Genomic DNA, 20,802 nt, shown 5'->3' with positions numbered 1-20,802 from the left:
AGACACATATAGCAGTATAATTAAAGTATAATTTTTTATTATTTACTTATTTTTTTATTTTATTTTATTTTTTGCTGGCTAATTTAAATTGCCATGTGGCTTTTTCAGAATAATGAGCCTGAATAATCGGACAGCAAACACATATGTCTGGTTAATTAATGCTTATATAACTTTAACTTGGGGTAAACTTCTCAGTCAACTAAGGGGGCCTAAGACAGATGATCTGAATTGTCAACTTTCAGGGGGAAGCTCAAGTTATTATGCAGTTTCAGTTTCAAAATTCCTGACTTCTTCAAGACCAATCAACCAGTCAGTCAACCCGCCACCAGACTGTGGTTATTATTGGCGCTAAAGATTTCACTACACGTTTTGAAATTTTATTAACTCAAAAAAATGAGTGATCAAGCCATTTGTGTGCATGTTAGCATTTTGTAAGCTTTTACCTGCTACTTGTGATGGATCAACCAGCGTATGTCTGGAGACACTGATGAGCTTACTGAGCAGGTGGATAGTTAGCTCCTGCGTAGAGGCAGAGGTGAAACCCTTCAGGAAGAGCTGCAACAGGCCTGGGAAGCTGTACCACTTCAGCTTGGCCTGGACCCTCTCCAGACGCTCTCTGCTGTCTGCTCGGTCCAGAGGCAGCTGGCCCAGCAGCTTGTTGAGTAACCGCAGGGCCAGCAGATACTCAAACTCATAGTCTGACTCAAGCAGCGAAGCTGCAATCCAGAATACTGTGGCCATCAGGTTGGAGGGGTCCACGGGTGGGATGGCCTCCCCTCCTAGACCCCCTCCACCACTCTCTCGTAATGATGACAAGCTCCTCGTGCGTGCCAGATTTCCATGGCTACCTCCAAGTCGGTCAGCAATGTCCAAGGTGTTGCTCCTTCGTCTGTCGATTTTTCGCTCACCCATCAGGCTGGCACGAAGTGAGTTGCTGCGGGGATGACTATGGACATAGTGGAACAGACCACCACTGTTCAGGTTCAGCTGACCTGTACTTTTCCTATTGGTGGCAAACTTAGGCCCCAGCAGGTGATCATGGGTAGAGGTCCTGTAATACAAATAACAAATATCTGGGTAAGTAACAAGTTTAATGCATGCATCTGACTAGACAGAAGAAGTTATTAGCAAAAAGACTTACTGGGCTAAGGCATTGAGGAGGTCATAGTTTTTCATTGTGTCCGCTAATGTGTCAATGCCTGACTCCAGTGTCAGCAGTAGTTCAATAACAAAGCCCTAAAGATGGAAAACAACAGACATCAGCCTATCAGGCCACAACTGATGGTCCTGGATCCTTGAGATCTGACAGAGTAATTGTGAATTACATCTCTAGAGCTCTTCCATGTTGTTAAAATACCTATTTAATCTCTATTCAATAAATCATCCAACAACTTTTTAATGTCTATTATAGAGAAATCTGTGGTTCCTGTTGATACAGGAACCACGGATTTCTTTTGTACATAGAGGATGTGGATAATTTTTTATCTGAGGTAGAGGCTCCAGGGCCCATGCCAGGCTCACTTCCAGTAGTTGCTGCAGTCCACAATTATCTCTGATTATTATCTATGTCATAACATATGAATATTTCTGCTTTAAATGCAATTGTATCAGTCACTTTTAGGCAGGCGGAGCAATACAACTAGATGATGAATTGTTAATATATTTTACTATTTCAAGATGAGGGAGAAATTTTCTAGTTGAGCTGAGCTGAATGAATGGTAAAGAAAACTTTTAATTTCAATCCTTCATTGGCTCGGTGTAATATGACAAGAATAACACACCAAGGCCATTTAACATTTGTCTAACCTGAGCCTCCTCTCCTGGGTCGCCTACAGTTTCTACCAGCCGAGAGAGAACATCAGACAATGTGGCAGCAGTCAAAGGTTGTTTGAGTGCCCTGAAAATCTGGAAGGAGCGGCCAGCGTAGTGCCGAGAAGAGCAAGAAAGAGCCGTTTGAAGGGCTACTTCACTCAGCAATGACTCTAACTGGAAACCTGCAGGGATGAAGATACATATAAATGTTTAATATCCATGCAAACCATACCTTTAATACAAGCCTTAAATCATTAAATTTAGGTTACTAAGCAACTATCACCCATACTGACCTGACGGGGACTGTTTGAAAACAGTCACTACATGTCTGAGAAAAACACTAAGCTGGTCTGCACTCTTAATGTTGGGGTTCTTTGGGGACACATCCTCATGGTTCCACAAGGGGCCACGCTTTCTGCAAGGCAAGCACAAACAAATGTCAGGCATAAAGACTTGGCACGAATATCATGTGATCACACCAAACCTCATTATATGTTGGTTATCACACCAGTCAGAAAAAGAGGCTAATGTACCATAAGCACCCAACCCCAAACTCAAACCCATGCAATGGTGAAAATACCCAATCCATTCAGACATTGCTGGAAGCATGAAAGCAAATACATGAATGGAATTAGCAACTTGGTCACGGTTAAGAAAAATAGACATAACACTGGTAAACAATGAACCACAAATCAAGGAAAATAAGTTTTAGTCACAAATAGGTAAGCAGAAATGTAATTTCTAGGGAAATGCTTTATCTTAGTGAAATTTGTTCTGCTTACCTTGAGGTGACAAATTCAATGAGGGCTTTGACCTTCTCATCCTGTTCAGCAGTTACATCTACCTCATTGAGGAGTGTGGGGGAGAGGTGGGACAGAGCTGATGCTCCGGCCCCCAGACTTATACTGGAGGAGGTGGAGCTGGAGCTGAGGCCTGAATCTGTCATGGGTGATGGCTGATACTCTGGTAAAAAGTCCTGCACACCTACAAGAACAACAGACAGCGATGTATTAGACTGCATGTCAAGCTAAACAACTACAGCAAGGAACTCCACAGGAAACTTAATACAAAATTATTTGAAACTGAAAAAGGTAGTCTTACCAAATGATAATAAAAGGATATTGCAGCAGACATCAGAACCTGACTTTAAATTATTGCCAACCTTTAAACTGTTTATAAAGATATGTTTTGGCCTAGAAGGTAAAACTAGCAAAACTTGCATTAGCTAGATTACACCATTTTACTTTGTTCTCTCTTTAAGGCAACTAATTGTATTTTGAATTTTACACACTGTTTGTTGTTGTACTTGCAATTTTAATGTAAAATTCTTATTGTCCATGGGACTACCTTGATAAATTTAAATAATAAATAAATAAAATAAAATAAAATAAAATAAATACAATGCAATATCCTTTGAAAGGGAAACCCATGTGAGGCTGGATCTTTACTGCCACCAAGTGATGTTTCCTTGGCAATACAAATACAAACAAGGATGAGGTGTGTGTGATATTTCATTGATCCTCACTGCAAAATTCTGTTTTGCTTGCCTTCCCACTACGGGGAATTCAAGGAGCAGGATCATCTAAGAGAGCAACCCTGGAGCGGGTGATGTGATTCAAGATTTGGCTCAAGCAAACTTCAGCAGGGTAGATTCTTGCTGACAGGGCACATACAATAGGTTCTCTAGTTTAACAACAGTCTTCCCAGTCACCACTGCCCTGCTCTCTTTGTTACTGAACTGTAAAGCAGACTGACCTGTGAGGTTGAACTCCTGAGCTACTGGCTTCACAGTCAGGACCCTGGGGTCATTGTACTCTCTGTTGCGCAGAAGCACCATCGCCAGGGACTGGACGCTGCTGTTTGCTCCCTGGACAACCAGCAGGTGAAGCAGCAAGCGTTTACAGTGTTCGTAGACCTCAGGGTGCTGGTGATCAAACCCTAGAGGGAGCCATAAAATAACAGAGACATCAGACAATATGACTTACACAGGCAAAACTGTAGTAGCTGAAGGGAAAAATCAAACTCATTCCTCTAGCAAACAGAGCAGGTTTGAATTTGTTTAGTTTGTCGTGGAGGCCAGGCACAGCCCTCACCACAGAAAAAAAAATTTGTGCTTGACAGATACAAACAAGCACAAAGGAAGACTTAGGGATTAACTACCTATAAAAATGGCATGGAGTAATAGGTGCAGGTAGGCACTCCACTCCACTTTGACTCCATGGTCCACAATGAGGTCTGTCAACAGGATGACAGCAATGTTACACCTGAAAAACAGAATAAGTGGATTCAGTTATACAATACAAATACATGTTTGACCAATAAAATCTTTTGATATGAAATTAGAACACTACAAAGCAATTTTTCGTAATTTGTGCTCAGTGTGAATCGTTTCCATTCAAAAAATTTCTGCACGGATATTTTCAAATCTGTGCTACACTTTTGTGTCACGTTGGTGTGATACAACAGCTTTGAGGGTGGTGTATGATTACCTGTGGAGTGGTACAGCAGGGGCATTGGTCTCTGGCAGGTAATCCACCAGAGGCGACCAGCAGCCCCCTGTAGGAGGAAAGGGGAGGGGCTCTGGCCGGTTGTGATCCATCACCTTCAATCTCCAGTTAGCATAAAGTGGCATGGAGTCACCTGTCACAGAGAAAAGATTACCAGAGATGATGCAACATATCTGATTACAGTACAGTGGACAGTTGATGATATAGCATAAAAAATGTTAGCCCCTACTCTTCTCCTCTTCATAGGAACCTCCGGAGCTGCTACTGTAGCGAGATTCCAGACGGTGGTGCTGGCGGTTCAGGTTACTGTTCAGACCACTGTAGATATCCAGGTGGGTGTAACTGCAGAACACACACACTTGTGTTAAAAGATTGTGCCAAAATATATATTTTTTGCCAATCTCCAATAACCGACAACTTCAATGTGATCCACTGCCTCTGTAAAAATCATGAATTAGAGGCTCTAAAGCCTCTAAACAGCACCTAATACATTCTAGAGAGACTTAATTTTTCATCTGCCTGCAACAGTGAACAGCAAACATTTAGCAAACAGAAACAGCTGAACATGATCAAGTGAAGAAGAAAACTAAGATGTCAGAATGGAGTGTGTGTTCATGTGTTAAAGATGCTTTACAATTTTTACAATCTCATAGCATAAAATGGCCAAAATATATCTTTAAGACTTTGACAGGGTTGCTCATTAATTCCAATTCTGAACAGGATTACTCTTCCAGATACAGAGTCTTCTGTCTTCCAAAAGTCACTTTATGGCACTGATACTGTTGTGAAACAAAAGCTCTCTGGCCATTGGAATTTAAAGACTTTGCAAACCTCTCCTCCCCACCTAACTGGATTTTCAACCGCTGAATGTTGGAGGACAGTGATAAAAGTAGCAGATTTCACAAGACATTTCAGCTATGGCAAACAGCAGCATTATTAACAGAATATTTTTGCCCCTTCACTACATGTTTCTGTGAGTTCTCTGCTCTAATTAACTACTTTAGCTGTTAATGCCCCTTGCAGGATATTTATGTTTTTCTGTTTGACATGAGGAGAAGAGCACTGTGTTTAAACCTCTACCTGTCTTCCATGTTTAGAGTCTTTGATCTTGCTGTCATGATGACTATCATTTCCGGGCACCATGGTATTGCTGCTGGAGGTTGTTCCTGATAGAGCAGACAGGAAAATTTGACCATCAAGGAATAACACCACAATTTATTGGCAACATGGCCCAAGCTGTGAACTATGCATTTAGACTGCTCATTAACCTGAGGTGACTGAGGGGATCTTGTAACTGGAGGTGATGCGGTAATAAGGAGGGTTGTCCATGTGAGTGACAGCTGAGCTGACAGGATCAGTCAACTCCAGCTCACACATCAACTCCTCCAACAGCTGCATAGTCTTATCTCTGCCCAAGTAAACCACCACTCGCTTCACCTGTGGACAAACAAGTAACAAGCAATTGTCAAAATGAGAATCTTGCAGGTGGAAACGGCACTTGGGGATATAACTGATGTATTACAAGATGTAAAAATGCCACAACTTACATAGGGCAGGAGGCTAGGGTCACTGTTGACTCCACACATGCTGATGAGGAAGTGCAGGATAATTTTGAGGTTCTTTGGCCAGCTGTCTGCTAACGTGGTCCATACATTCTCTATCTCCGACCATGCAAACTCATCCCCGTACTGTAAGAACACAGTAATTTAACGATCAATCAACGATCTCCACTGATTTATACAACAAAGTTGTTCATGCAAATTCCAGAATACAGGGTCCACAAGCTCTCTCACCTTGGCTGTCATGAACATGAGGTTGTTCAGCACCATGGTCGTGGCATGAGGCGAGCCCCAGCCCTCCCCACGGAGCCACCGCCGGCTGTTGACCATCATCATGTCCCGGTCGTGTGCATCTTCATCATCCTCACCACCACCAGAATCTTCTGGTCGCCGTGCTGATGGCTTGAAGTCCACCAGCTCTACATTGTTCATCCAAGGCAGGAGGTAGTGCAGCATTACTTGGCGACCACCAGGGTGTGCTGTCTGAATACGTTGGCTCACCTCTGCAAGGACAGTATCATTGAAAGAATGTAAGACAGATGACCCCAACCCATTACATAGAATAAGGAAGCACAGATTGGAAAACATGATTTCAAGACGTTTTTTTCATAGTATGTAAAAATGGACAACATTCCCACGGCAGGCCTCTTATTGATGTATTATGCTTAGGTATAAGAATTTTTTTGTGATACTCTTGATTCTCAAAGGCAATAATTCAACTTTTACTTGCTTTCCTCCCCTGAAAGGAAGTTTGCAAAACACAATGCACAGACTTAGATACAAAACAGTCAAACAGTCAAAAGAGCACAGCACAAGCAATTAGCCCTCTTCATGACAATTCGCAAGAGAATATAACATACTTCTACAGCTTTAAGACTAATCAATAAAGACCGGCACTCTTACAAACTAAAGCCTGATCTGATTTTAGATTTTAGGATGGAATAACCTCTCCCTTAAGTGGTTATAATGCTTTCAAAGGTCACTGAACCTGAGACCTTCCAAATTAAAGATGGACTCCACACATTAGACATTGCTGCTTCCCATACTGTAGCTCTGTGTAACTGTAATGTAACAAACCTGAGAAGATGGGCAGAGTAAGCTCTGGGTAAGTCCTTGCAAGCTCCTCTGACAGCTGGTAGTAGGACACAGAGTAGAGGTGTGGCAAAGGTGAGGGAGGTGTCAAGATCCCATCTGTCCGCTGGATCTCCAGTTTGTGGGCATAACGGAAGAGCTTGGGTTCCAAGATCTAGGGTAGCCATAGAAAAACAACATAAGTAATATGTGCAAATGAGACTAGGACTGATGTTAAAACCTTCCAGTGCCCATAGATACGAATAGCAGTGCTGTGTGTACATGAGAGAGAAAACTTTTTAATATGCATGTGAGAAGGCAAAGCAGACCTGCAGTAGCTGCATGGCCACCTCGTAGATATCCCTGGAAGAGTCAGCCGCCTTGAACAGTATCAAGTTCAGCAGCACCACAGTGTCAAACTGGTAATCCCTGGGAGAAAAAAAACACAGCCAGGCAGCAATTTAGTCTGAATTATTTGAATAGTTGCCAATAAACACCGAAAAACAATGACAGGTTCAAGGGGAATATGTAGTACCTGTTGTGAAAGACATTGGCGATGGCTCTGAAGCAGCCAGCGGCCACACGACGGGAGCCAGTGTAGCAGCGGTCCACGGCCCAGAACATGAGGTTGCTCTGGTCTGGATTTAGCTCCAGCAACAGCATCACTGCCTCACAGCCCAGCTGGTGAACCTGGAGGCCACAGAACAACATCAGTTCCAGGGCTTCACTTTACAAACAGCCGATACCAATTCTAAAGACAAGATATGAACTAATTGCAAATACAGCGTATAGAGATCTCTTGATAGCAGATCATAGTAAACAGATACGTATAACAAAAAGTGTGAAAAGGTAGCGCATCCAAATCATCGAGTCAGTCGTCATCAAGTAGTATTTATATACACAAGGGTATATACACAAGGACAGAGAACACATGCTCAACTGGGGGTTGGACCCAACTGGGCGGGAACTGATCACTTCCTTGTCTCCGAGCTCTGATGGAACACCTAAGCATTTCTCTACTGTGATGTGAGCCAATAAACTGGTGAAATGTGAGTATCTTGTCCCTCCTTAACTTGCTGATTTGTGATGTGCTACCTTTTCACACTTTTTGAATATTGGATTTTGGGTTTAGCACTCTACGGAAGATCATTCTGTGGAAGCACAACCTTGTCCTCCAACCAGATATGTGTAACAATTTATTGATTCCTGTAGGTAAATCTATAATAATGGCAGAGATTTGGTGTCTTGCTCATGGACACTTCAGCAGGGCAGATCCTTGCAGACCCAAGGGCATGAACCCTGGTCTTCTAAAAGGGTGGAGTCCCTGCTCACTACACCTGTATCCCCTTATTTTAGCCTATTAATTTGTCAATATCCCATAAGTATATTGGTTTCTGTGCATTCCCTGGCTTAATTAATTCAAGTAATTTTTAGCCACACCTCCCCAAATAAAGTAAAGAAACTACACTGATGACCAGAGTCATTAAAGTAGGGTGGAAGTGTGGGGTTTCTCTTACCTTCCTGTCATGAGAGTCCAGGATGTTGTCCAGCCACTTGTAGAGGTAGCCATCGGAGGAGAGGCCAACATTATCAGCTACTGGTCCACAACACAACACTGCAGACATGGCCTGGAGGATTTACAGAGCAATTAGTTACCTGCATGTAGTGACAGTGTGTGCACAACACATCCCAGCCTTTACACAACTATTACATGCGTTCATGTGTACCTTGAGTGCACAGTACTGATGGCGGTTGATCTGCATATTTCTGTCACTATAACGGTCCAGTGGGGTGAACATGATGCTGAAGGGTCCGGCCCAGTGGCTGAACAGCATGAACAGACTGTGTCTCAGAGACTGCTGAGGAAAGATTGTTCTCCTCTGGTGTACTGGGAAAAAAAACAAAACAAAAAAAAAAACAAAGCTGATACATGAGACATTTCCTTTTTTCTACTTTAGCCAGTCATTCATTGTTAAAAAAAAACATTATTCACTGTAAATAATAATAATGTAATTTGTTCTTAATTGACCTGACTGGATAAATAAAAACAAAAACATACACTCACTTGTATGAATAGGAGTTTAAGGGCATATATCGATGTGTGAGTCAGTAATATAGGTACCTGGGACATTTTGAATGATATTGGCCACAAGTGCACTGAAGTGGCAGCGGATGTCCTTCAGTGTATCAGAGTCCTTGTCATTTTCAGCCTCGAGCAACTGCCTGGTCAGATCAACATACTCCAGCAGTGTGCTGTTCAGAGAGTGGCTCTCCCCATCTAATCCTCCACTAGCCCTGTGTTCATACCAAATAAGAGCAGAGTAAGAAAACTGTGCCTGTGCTTATAAACCAGACTGATATAAAGGGCATTTATTCTTAATTATAATGTTACTGGTCAAATCTGGTTTGGTTTCAACTTTCTACATACATCTGACTGATGACCCCAGCATCAGCCAGCAGCTCAAATATCCGGACCAGCTGGACCCTGAGGATGTCACGACGCCTGCGCCGCTTCATGTTCTGCAAAGGAAACACAGCAGTTTTTAATGAGTGTTAAAACTGTCCACTACAAATAATACAGATTCTGTTGTGTCAATAAGCTGCACTCACTTCAGGTCTTCTCTCTAAAGCTTCTTTTATGATAGGGTTAAGTTCCTCTATCAACTCTCTGCAGGACAGGAAACGGAAATGTTATGTGCACAGATTAGGATGTTTCAAAAGCAGACACCTTTCACACATGTAAACATTCATAAGCTGAATACCTTGATATCAATATTGGGATGATACTGTAGCAATGACTACTGGTGCTATCACAAAATATTTCTACAATAATATTTTTGATAAACGATCATTAATAATGTCGTTATGATGATCAAGCAGTTAGACTGTTCTAACTGTTATCTTATTTGCCTTTAAGTTCAGGAGATTGTATCATTTTACTGTAATGAAGCTTTTAAAAACAACAAGACAAGACTTATGTCATATCTTGATATTATGATATCCAAAATCCCAGACAAAATTTCTATCTTATCTTATTTTATATATATATATCTTATATAAATTTTATATCACAATATCGATATATTGCCCAGACTTACACTGAAAACTTTGAATTTAAAGATATATTGCGAGTGAACTTGTTTACCTGAAGGCCACAGGGTTGGTCCTGCCAAGACCCAAGACAAGAGACTCTGTGATGTCCATGCTCTCAGAGCGCATCATTGGGACAACGTGTTTAAACAGGGAAGAGGGGGACGGAGTGCCAACAATCTATTAAGACACAGAGAAGATCAATATTGCCCCTGAAATGCATAATTTGTCAGAGAAATGAATTTATGCATTATAAAAACTTGACAAGCAAAGTGCGTAATTACATGTGCTGCATAATGGGAATGAAAACATTTTCTATTTTTTCCACAGTGCTTTTTTCAACTACTTTTTAAGCTACTTCCAAAAATGTAAATATCTAGAAATGACCAATTTCTATTTTTAATCAACGACCAGACCTGTGTAAGAACCCTGTACAGATGGTAGTCTGTAGGGGGTGTTCCTGACCTTTGAATCATAACTGTAGCCGCTGTCCGGCGTGGACGCCAGCGTCTCAGGCGGGGAGCAGCGGACGGAGCCCGAGGTGGAGGATGAGGATGATGAGGAAGAGGTGGAGGGGGAGGAAGAGGCGGAGCTGCAGCAGAGAATCAGGTAGTTTCTCCAGAGGCCAATGTAGGAGTCACTGCTGCTGCTCAGACTGTTCACCTTCTTGGCATTTATAGGGCTACTGCAAGGGAACATCCAGGAGGCATCAGGGCTTAATGACATGCCATCAAAAAAATTGACCAATCTCATACTCATTCATGATACCAAACTCATATTTGAAAGGTATGAAAATACTGATTAGGGACATGGAAATTAACCTGGTTCATGATAAGGTTTATAGCAAAGCATTTGGGCCATATCGCTCATCTCTACTGGTAAGATCACATCAACCACAAAATGGTGACATTAACGTGCGTCAATAAATTAACAGACAGGATAATGTCACCACCATGCAACCAAAACTGCATCCAAAATCAATCTAGCTAAAATTTACATCACTAATCACAATCCCTGTTTCTATAGAACATCGAAGTTGCACTCAGGGCTCCATATAGCACATGCTTTCCCCTTTTTATTAATCTCTTTGGAGCCATGTTTCCTCAGGCCTTCCAAACCATGCAAATATTTAGCATCTTTTTTTTGGAAGCAGATTCTCAAATGTGTACCAGAGTTTTGTCCCTCTGCATCCTTGTTTCAACAGTCTAATGCTAATGTTTTCTAGGGTTTATCTGCTGCAAAGTCTTCAATCCACTATCCTGGTATATAATTGCAGAAATGTTTCTAGTACCACCCGACCCTCTCAAAAATGGAAAGTACAAACAAACACACACAAAGACAAAAATTTACACAGACACAGACAGAAATGTCTGAAGCAGACACAGGTAGAAAGGTCTGAGGAAACTTACTTGATGTCAACCTGTGGAGACAGTAGCTGCAGGCGGGTGTAGGCAAACATCCAGGCATAGTTGAGGGCAGTGGGACAGTGCTTGGGCAGGTGCTCCTGCCGCAGGTAACTGGACAGGCTGATGACCCAGGGGTCCTGGCCTTGTGTAACATGGGCAAATACCCAGATGTGAGAGGGGCTCACCACGTCAAACTGGTGACTGATAGGAGATGAGCTCCACTCTGCCAATGTCTGAAGATCAATCCCACTGGGACAGTACAGCAGGTTGGTCTGTAAGGGATAGAAGTAGACAAGGTTGAATCTCAGGGTACGCATATGAGTTTTATGAATGTGAAGTAAAAGCCTTTGCATTTTACCTGGTCAGCTCCAGTGAGATGAATGAAGCTCTCTAACACTAATGCACTTAATCTATCCATCACATCAATGGCCAATTCCTCATCCCCCTGAAAGATTGAGAGAAGGTAAAAAAAAAAAAAAAAAGAAAAGAAAAAAAAAAGAATATGTGAATAGGAACAGAGAAAAAAATATTAAAGTTATAAACTTTTTATACTGGTATTCTTCATGACTTCAGTTGAACTGAAACAATCTATGGTGATTTGATGCTAGTACATTTACCTTAGCAATACCCAGTGCAGTGTGCAGGGCACGGACCTCCTTCAGGACGTTGACAGCCAGTCTGCGTGTGGCAGGGCGGCAGCTGCAAAGCACCACCAGAGCTAGGCCCTCCACCACATGCAGCACACTTAACAGAGGAGCACGCTCCAGGGACAGAGACTGACCACTACCAAGGCCCTGCTGGGAAAAAAAGGACTTCATCTCAGATCATACAGAGCCTCAGTACACTTGAGACAGGATATTAACATTACAAATCAAAATTCATGAATAAAAACTGTACACTGAGGCCCAAAATACAGACACTCCATTGTTTATCACAGGTGAGGGTTCCATGACCAACCTGTGTCTCATGGCTCTTGTTGCTGCTCTGCACTGCCTGCCTCCACTGACTGATGAGCTGCAGCAGCATTTTGACAGCGTTATCCAACAGTGTGGGGTGGATGTCCGTCACCTCTCGCACAATGAAGTAGACAAAGCCTGAGAGCACATCCTCACGCCATTCTGGGAAATCCACCATCAGGGCCTGCAGGGTGGTGAAGGCTAGGCCACGCAGCTCCTCGTCCATGTGGATGGTCAGCCTGGGGGAGAGGAAGGAGAGAACAAGGAGAGAGACAATGTGTGGAGGGCCTAACACTTATCAGAGCTAGACTGTTCAGTGATGTGTTTAGAATTGAGTCAGGAAAAGTGGATTACTTGGCCAGGAGCTCTATTAGGTCTTGTCTGCTCATGCCATCTGGGATCAGTCGAGGTATAGCTGCCACACATGTACGAAACAGATCGATCTTTGGCTTCCTCTCTCCCCTGCCACACAACAAACAACTCATGAGAACCTGTAACAGGGCAGCTGACATGCACAAGCATAGACAGTAACACTGGAGTAGCAGTGTGGATCTGGCTGGTGTTTACTAACGTGATCATGTCCTCAGGCTCTTTGTTGGACATCTGTACATTCGTCATGCTCATTGAGCGGCCCACTTCCTTGTCCAGGTGGCGCAGAATGTTATCCAAGGCTTTTCTCACTTGTGGGTAGTACAGTGACATGCCTGAAAACACCCAACAGTCATTACACTCAAATTACAGTGAAAAACATAACATGGGGGCAGGGTGGGGGTGGGGGGGTGGGGGTTGGGGGGTTGGGCACATTACATGAAATAAGCTGTGTTTTCTGGGCTGAGTAGGGATGGACCACTACATTGGTAGACCATCAATATCAGCTGATATCAGCTTTATCAGTATAGATCCCAATATTTTTACTTTTGATCATCAGCAAACTGTAATATTGGTACTTGTGTGACTTTTTCCTGTCACTAAATACAGCTGTAAAATGATTAACAGAACAAACCTAACATGTTTGTTTTAAAAAAGGACATGTCTGTCTATCTGAAAAGCTTAAGCTGTTTTGCACCTATATTTGTACTACAATTCTTACAAAAATGCATATTAACATTGGTATGGCCCATTAATGGTGGAAAGGTACTGGATGACAGTATTGACCTCAAAAACATACTGTTCCATCCATAGCATGACACATTCTGTCAAACGAACTTACCTATAACCTTGGCCTCTTCATCAGTGAGCGTGGTGTTGAGGAAGATCTTTTTGACCCGCAGGGTGTTCCCAGAGGGCATGATGACGCCTGTTGTAGGCATAGGAGGCTCCCCGTCCTTTTGCTGTAAGCTGTCGGCAATCACCAGGAAGGCCCGCAAACCAATATTCATCCTCTAGCAAGGCAGAGCAAGGGGTGAAATAAGAGGTGTGGAGTGGTAGGACAGATAATACAGAGGAGATTTTACAGTGGTAGAGCACTTGAAGAAGACTGATGTGTACTCTTACCTCTGGATTGATGGTGAAGGTTTTGTGAGATTTTCCCACACACAGGAGGTCATAGATAATCTCCTTCATAGCAAAGTCCAGTCTTTCCTGTGAGAACAACAAAATACACCAATGACACAGAGCTATTATACAATAGATCTGTACTTTTAGTTTAGCTATATAATCCAGGCAAATCATTTTATGGCCCAATCCTACCTGAGCAATGAACTGGATGATCTTGACAAAGATGTTGAGGGGTGTGTCCCTGGGCACCACACTGCGGGACCCTTTGGGGAAAAGTGCTGAAACGATGCTGAGTAGTCGACTAGGAGGAGAAGAAAGAGAAACTTTGGCTACCATGTACAATGATGAACAACAAAAGCCCGCCATTTAAGTGACTTACATTTGATAACACCAGATAGCATAATCATAACAGCACATTTTATTTGCACTTTTCACTCCATGAAAAAGAACACCTGACTGCATGTGTGTAGTGTGGGGGCCAACTGGGACCAACCTCTGTGTGACAGTATTGCTCTCACACTTGATCCTGATAATGTAGACCCATAGTAGTCTGTAGAGCGACTCCAAAGCCACACGGGACATCTTGGGATCTTTGTTCTGGGGATCAAATACAAAACATTTAGAGAACTCAGTTTCATTATTACAAATTTTTACTCACCTGCAAGGATACAGCGGATCAGCTTGCTGTCTTCTGGAGTTGGTCAGATCGGAAACATTAAAATTGTGTCGGCAGCCAAATGTAGAAACTGATATTTTTAGCTAGTTTTCTGTCATTATGTATGTAAGATTTTTTTGAAGTCATTGAAATTGTATTTATGCAAGTGAAAGGTCTACCTATTGTCTGATGATTGCTATGTTTTAAATTTACTGAAACAATAACACGTAGTCATCAGTAAAACATATTATAAGCGCAGTAGGGTGGCATGGTGAACATAGTCGCTGTTCTTTAGCCAGAGCCCCAAGGTTTAAGCTCCCATGGTGGCAAGCTTTTACCCTGCTGAAGTGTCCTTGAGCAAGACACTGATTCCCTACCAGTCCAGGGGTGCTGCTCTGTGGCTGACCCTGTGCTCTGACCCCCCCTGTGGAGTAGGGGAAGCAGAGAGTGAATTTCCCTCCAAGTATACGTGCATTATATATGAATGATCTTCACCAGAGGGTGAAAACAGCCTCTTTATGTACTGCAACATTATCATCTGATGTTTGCATCTGGGACTCAACAGTGCAATAACACAGAAGTCACCCACTGGACACAAACACACACAATGTCCACTCCAATGTAAGCAGGCATGACACAAAGGAATCTGTCACAGTTAATGCTTTGACCCTCTCTCCCTCCTGTTGGCTGGGGGTATCAAGGTAAGGATGCCAGAGAACAGGGTATGACTGCAGCCAGCCTATTAACCAACTCCAGTAGAAAAACAAAAAAACACAATGCTGCCAGAAAAGACCGCAAAAAAAGACAACAAAAAAAACCCCACAAAATTCCTTGATCATCAAATGAACGTATTTTATCTTGCATCTGTGATCTTCCTTAACCCTCTAAGTGTGTGTGGGTATTTGCGCACAATAATGTCTATACTCTATTAACACAAACACTAATGTCCTCTACTTGCAACTACATGGTAATACCAGACAGCAAAGCCATTCACTGCTATTGCTAATAAAGACAAAGCAGCTAAATAAGGAAGCACAAGGCAAAGTCACACCGGAAAGCAAGTCACAGCTAGTATATAAAGTCCTCTATTCTTCTTTTGTGGAGCAACTCTTAAACCTCATTGACAAAAAGAACAATAAGCATCCAACAACTTGCTGGCCCAGGAGCCCAGAAGGCAGAGCTGTAATCCCCTACTTTCTGGTTAGGCACCTTTGTGAGGGAGGTGGGCAGGTCACTGACACCAGACAAACTCACCTGCAGCGTCTCAATCTGCTTTCGGATGCTGTTGTTAGACGGCATCTGGAGCGAGTGAATGTGAGAAAGAGATCAAACGACAGGAGACGTGTGGGGTTTGGGGAGGAAAACATGCAAGTTACAGACAAAACATAATAGAACAGACAAACATAACTTAAAGCAGTCCAAAGTGTTGTTATGTGTGTCAATATGACACCACGTGAGTCATCGGTACTTGTTGCAATAAATGATGTGTGAGATGCAAAATGTGGCACTTATCAGTAGCATGTTAGTAAAGTTATTTTAACAGCCCATCAATAATAACCTATTATGAATATGTAATTCAACGCAGAAGGAGTAAAATATTGCAAAATTTCAATCATGCAAGAGCACCCACAGCAAAATTAAAAGGTGTGCTCTAACTGGTAAAAAGACAAACATAAAACAAAACATGCACACATAAGGAGGACTGGAGATGAGGGGAACACAGACAGGATGAGAAAGATATAGTAAGAAACTAATTGCTTCCATTACACCTACAAAACCAACAAGCAGCTAACACTCAACTAAATTAGCAGTCCATTCAGTTCCATTATCCTTGTGTAGCACAATTACTGTGCAAACTGTTTGATTTTAACCCTGTGTGGATCAAATTCTGTAAAGGAGGGCTGCACAATTAATTCAGAAATGAATAATCTACATTGTTTTGATAACCATTTCATCATGATTATTAATCAATTTTAGGAAACAAAACAATTTTATTGCATTTTCGTTCCCTTAATTGTTAAATTTCTATAGCGCACTATTCCTAAAAATAGCAGCATTTAAGTCTTGCATCATGTAAAAAAAAGTAATGAAAACTGAATAAATACAGTATACATGTAGTGTCACTGCAGTTTTAGATGCAAAACACCTCTCTGAGCTGTGTGTGAAAGGCATTCACTCACAGGATCATGGTTAGCTAAAGGTGCTCTCCATTTGGACTTGCCAGCTTGCTGACTCTTATGTAGCAACAAGGGCAGAGCAAACCTGTTAAAAAGGGTGTGGGCGGAGCTTAAGTAGCTGCTGGCAACTACAGCTGGTGTGAATTATGTAACTATAGCAGTGAAAACAAACAAATTAACCAGCGCATCCAATCATTCCAGAAGCAAGTTTAATCCAACATGCATCTAAAATACATACGCGTGTCAGATTAAAGAATTTTAGCTGTAAATAGGCTTTTTAAATAGGCCTATGGTTAAAACTGCACTATTAAGTTGACTGCATGTGTTTAATTATAAATGCCTCTGGTCAATTCGCTTACAACATTTTAACTGCAATTTGTATTGCATTAGACCTTTACTGTGGCTTTGGATGAGTCAATCTGCCTCTAGGTACATGCATGTCTGCAGATGCCAGCATCACCAGTTTGTGTTCCCTGGAGGAGTGCCTTGACTTGCCGTAATCAACAGAGAAGCTGCATTTTATTTCGCTTTTCAGAACATGGGTCAACACCACGAGCGCTGCTTTATATCAATGACACTCTGTGCACTTCTTCTTAAAGTAACTAAATAGAAGTAGTTCTTTGTCATCATCTGGTTTAAAACCAAAAGTATCTGGCCAAATGACAGACAATGGAACATTTTTAGTAATTAACTCAATATTTCCATGTTTTTTCCATTTCCATTAGAGGCTGATTCATTCCTTTACACTTTGCTCATCAATGCGTTTTTACCAAAGATGGTGTATGATGGTGCTCCGTGGATTAGGTTTTCCTCTTTCCCGCTGGCACTGCCTGCTTGTCCACCTTACATTTTGTTATGTGTGTTTTATTTTGTGTGCATGTTTTGCAATCAAGTGATTTGTCAAGCCTGATGGCAATACTTGATATACTACCAGACCTTCATGCCACTGAATTACTAAAAAAAAAATTTTTTAATCAGCAAAACATAAAATCACAACGTATGGTTACCTATAATTAATTGTGCAGCACTGATGTATAGTTTCTAAATAAATCTAATCTTAAAAATAAATTTTAAAATATCCAAGTTTTCTGATAGTATTTCAAATATAAATCTTTGAGAACAACCACAGGGTTAAAATGGCAGGTTGAACAGCAAGCCCTAAATCACTTTGAATCACCACTACACACAAGAACCATCACACAGACCAAGAAAGTCACTCCAACAAAGAATCTACATCACCACTAAGTAAACTGATTTCAGTTTTGAATGAATTACAGGAAATTTGACACAATTAAAAAGGTCAACGATAACCACGCATCCAAATCACCTAAATCACAGATGTCCATTCATAACCATATGGAATCACAGTCAAAAGGAAGCAAAGGGAATGGAGGTATGTCCACCACAAGAGCAAACACTCGGTCTCTACAAAGGGTAGTCATTGCAGTACTGAGGAGGCAGTCAGTAAGTCAGTCAGTCACACAGTTGACCACACAGCACACTGCAAAGACTCGGGCTGAATTAGCTCTGGTACAGGACAAGAAGAGGGCTGGCTTGATCAGTTTGTGATTGGTTTACAAGGAATCGTTAGCAGACCTGAGTCAAAACAGCACTTGACATAACACATCATATTTAAGATGCTCTTTATTTGGTCTAGTCAAGACTTGGTCAAAAATGCTATATGGATTGGATTATCTAACATATTCTGAAATAGCTGTAATTTGCACTAATGATAGAAGATAAGTTTTATTTTTATTTGTTTATTTCTCTCTGAAAATTTTGATAACAAAAACAAAAAAAGAAAAAAAGAAACCACACTGGTAAATTCCAATGATAATCCTCCACAAGGTATTTTTTCATGAGCTACATTATTACCCTATCAAATCAAGTGCTATTCCTGTCCAGATCTCATTGTTGATCACAGAGGGGAAAGTACATTATGATCTTTAGACTGCAGAGCACACCCTTGACAAGATAACTTCTGCTAGCAGTGGCGTCAAGCATATACTAGTTGTGCATTTTCTTTTTACAAATGCCAAATGCTGGTGGTCATGACAGTGTAATCAATAGTGTGGAAGTGACTCATGGTGTTGGCAAGAATTATGTTTAAGTGTGCTGATGTTACTTTAAACTGCCAACCAGAGTGGTGAAATTTCATTACAGTTTTGTAACATGAGAGTCATAAGACTTCTGAGGATCAAACTGAATTAGCCATTGTCAAACAGTATGATGACCTCTTAAAATATACTCTGGTCTGAAGACTACACTCTTTGTGCTATTCGTAAAAGACTAGAGAGTAGGGGTGTAACGATTCACTTAATCCACAATTTGATTTCATTCATGATACAGGGCTCACGATTCAGTATTCTCACAATATTTTGAACTAAATCTGTCTTGTCTTCATAATATTTGAAACAACTGTATCTTTAGACCCCTGCTGTAAAGAACTGAACCTCTGAACAGAAGAATAAAACTATAAACCAAATGTGTTGTTACCACAAATAAAATTAAAAAAGAAAGATAAATTAAATCACATTAGCATCCTGAATTGGCTTTCAAAATGTATCCACCAGGATAAAAATAATTCCACTGGATTAAATCTGAAAACTGGGGTTTTTCCATGATTACATATCAGTGCTATCCAATCTGACTATGTTTTGAAAAACTCTGTAATAATCAGTGAAATCATTTTGATCCTGCATAGGAAAAAGAGGGATCTGGTTACCCAGACCATTCTGACACATTAAAAGTTTTGCAAAAATCGGCCCCGGTTGCGACAGGATGAATCTCTCTGTAGTCTTACTTTATATTTTCTCCACTGTTTGGCTGTGCACTGCATTCCCTGCTCTCTCAATTTTTTAAAAAATATGTTTTTTTTTTTTAATTTCTAGCCACTGATCAATATTATTTTATTATAGATCAATAATATTTTGGATTATAGATGGTGTTTCTAAAAGCCGAGCTGAGACCCCGCTGAATACTGTAAAATGTTGTGTAAAGTCAATCACATCAAAACAGTTATGTGTCATGCTTTTTAACTAACCTATTTTAACGCCTCCTTATTGAAAGATTATATCAGCTTCGGACACGTTTTACAGTATTTTTCTACGACAAACAGCGGGTGGCTCTCCCCATTTTGCCTGTGGCAGAAAAGCATCTTCCTCCAATGGTCTCCCCATGGCAGCTATCCCACTGTACAGAGACAGTTTTTCCATCACACCTGCCCTGGAACAGCAGCAGTAATCAGATGTTACTGGTATGCTGTTGAGAGCTGACTGCAGCTCTCCATTGGTGGCTGCTGCCTGGAGGCAGGGGACTATGAGATGGAAGACAGAACTGCGTCTTGAGTCCGTAGACATTTGAATTGCGGTTTCGCTCTCTGTTTCAAGAACCGTGACACCCCTACTAGAGAGTAAAAACTGTTTCCAGCGGCTAGACCCTAGTCTCAGGGTAGCAGTACCTTCAGGTGCGAGAGGCAGTTCTGGAGAAAGATGTGCCAGTTGTTGAGGAAAAACTGCTTCTGACTAACACACAGCAGGCACGTCACCAGAGGATACAGGGCCTGCGGAGATAAACAATGTCAACATCAAAATTAAGGTACAGAGACAGGAATCAAGTAAAAGTGAGGGAGGATGAAAAAGAAGAGAGCATGGGCATATGGTGGATAATGAGAGGAAGAGAGAGAGAGAGAGAACTGTAGGAAAAATATCATTACCAAAGAGTGCTTCTTCCTGGAACTAAGGTCAAAGGTCGTCTGGTACAGCATCTCAACAAAGTTTTTCAGGCATGGCACATTAACTTCATTCTTCACCGCCTAAAGAGGAGGGCAAAGGTACCGCAGAACTCAGAGAGTTAGCTAAATATAGAGCAAAATGGTGGAAATAGTCTTTGCTTTGTTTTGAAAGTTTACTAGAAGACTGGCAGATTTGCACAGTGTTACTCACAGCAGCAACAGGAATAAGGATCTCCACAAAAAGGCCTGCCAGAGCATGCTTTATGTCCTTATCCTTGACCTCCAGGAAATACTGGGCACACTCCTGGAAACAATACGAAAAATCAATGGAACACAAAT

General features: G+C 41.5%; 1 protein-coding gene across 1 annotated transcript in view; it reads right to left on the bottom strand.

Annotated features, from left to right (window-relative positions):
• Positions 1–20,802, bottom strand: part of fryl (furry homolog, like) — a 67,457-nt gene that overhangs the window by 21,185 nt on the left and 25,470 nt on the right. The window contains 37 exon segments of the mRNA XM_030049992.1: positions 444–1,051; positions 1,142–1,236; positions 1,807–1,994; positions 2,106–2,227; positions 2,595–2,796; positions 3,568–3,750; positions 3,973–4,076; positions 4,302–4,452; positions 4,549–4,661; positions 5,400–5,416; positions 5,418–5,485; positions 5,588–5,756; positions 5,867–6,007; positions 6,113–6,381; positions 6,956–7,124; positions 7,279–7,378; positions 7,485–7,639; positions 8,467–8,577; positions 8,677–8,837; positions 9,072–9,244; positions 9,378–9,469; positions 9,560–9,617; positions 10,095–10,219; positions 10,505–10,724; positions 11,449–11,717; positions 11,804–11,890; positions 12,063–12,242; positions 12,403–12,640; positions 12,756–12,863; positions 12,973–13,105; positions 13,612–13,783; positions 13,896–13,982; positions 14,091–14,199; positions 14,392–14,495; positions 20,191–20,292; positions 20,446–20,544; positions 20,675–20,767. Of these exon segments, the coding sequence (XP_029905852.1) occupies positions 444–1,051; positions 1,142–1,236; positions 1,807–1,994; positions 2,106–2,227; positions 2,595–2,796; positions 3,568–3,750; positions 3,973–4,076; positions 4,302–4,452; positions 4,549–4,661; positions 5,400–5,416; positions 5,418–5,485; positions 5,588–5,756; positions 5,867–6,007; positions 6,113–6,381; positions 6,956–7,124; positions 7,279–7,378; positions 7,485–7,639; positions 8,467–8,577; positions 8,677–8,837; positions 9,072–9,244; positions 9,378–9,469; positions 9,560–9,617; positions 10,095–10,219; positions 10,505–10,724; positions 11,449–11,717; positions 11,804–11,890; positions 12,063–12,242; positions 12,403–12,640; positions 12,756–12,863; positions 12,973–13,105; positions 13,612–13,783; positions 13,896–13,982; positions 14,091–14,199; positions 14,392–14,495; positions 20,191–20,292; positions 20,446–20,544; positions 20,675–20,767 (5,575 nt within the window).

The sequence above is a fragment of the Myripristis murdjan genome, chromosome 4, assembly GCF_902150065.1.
Source record: "Myripristis murdjan chromosome 4, fMyrMur1.1, whole genome shotgun sequence".
In the NCBI taxonomy this organism is placed as follows: Eukaryota; Metazoa; Chordata; class Actinopteri; order Holocentriformes; family Holocentridae; genus Myripristis; species Myripristis murdjan.
Note: the sequence above shows the minus strand (reverse complement) of the source record. Positions and strands in the feature narration are given on the sequence as shown.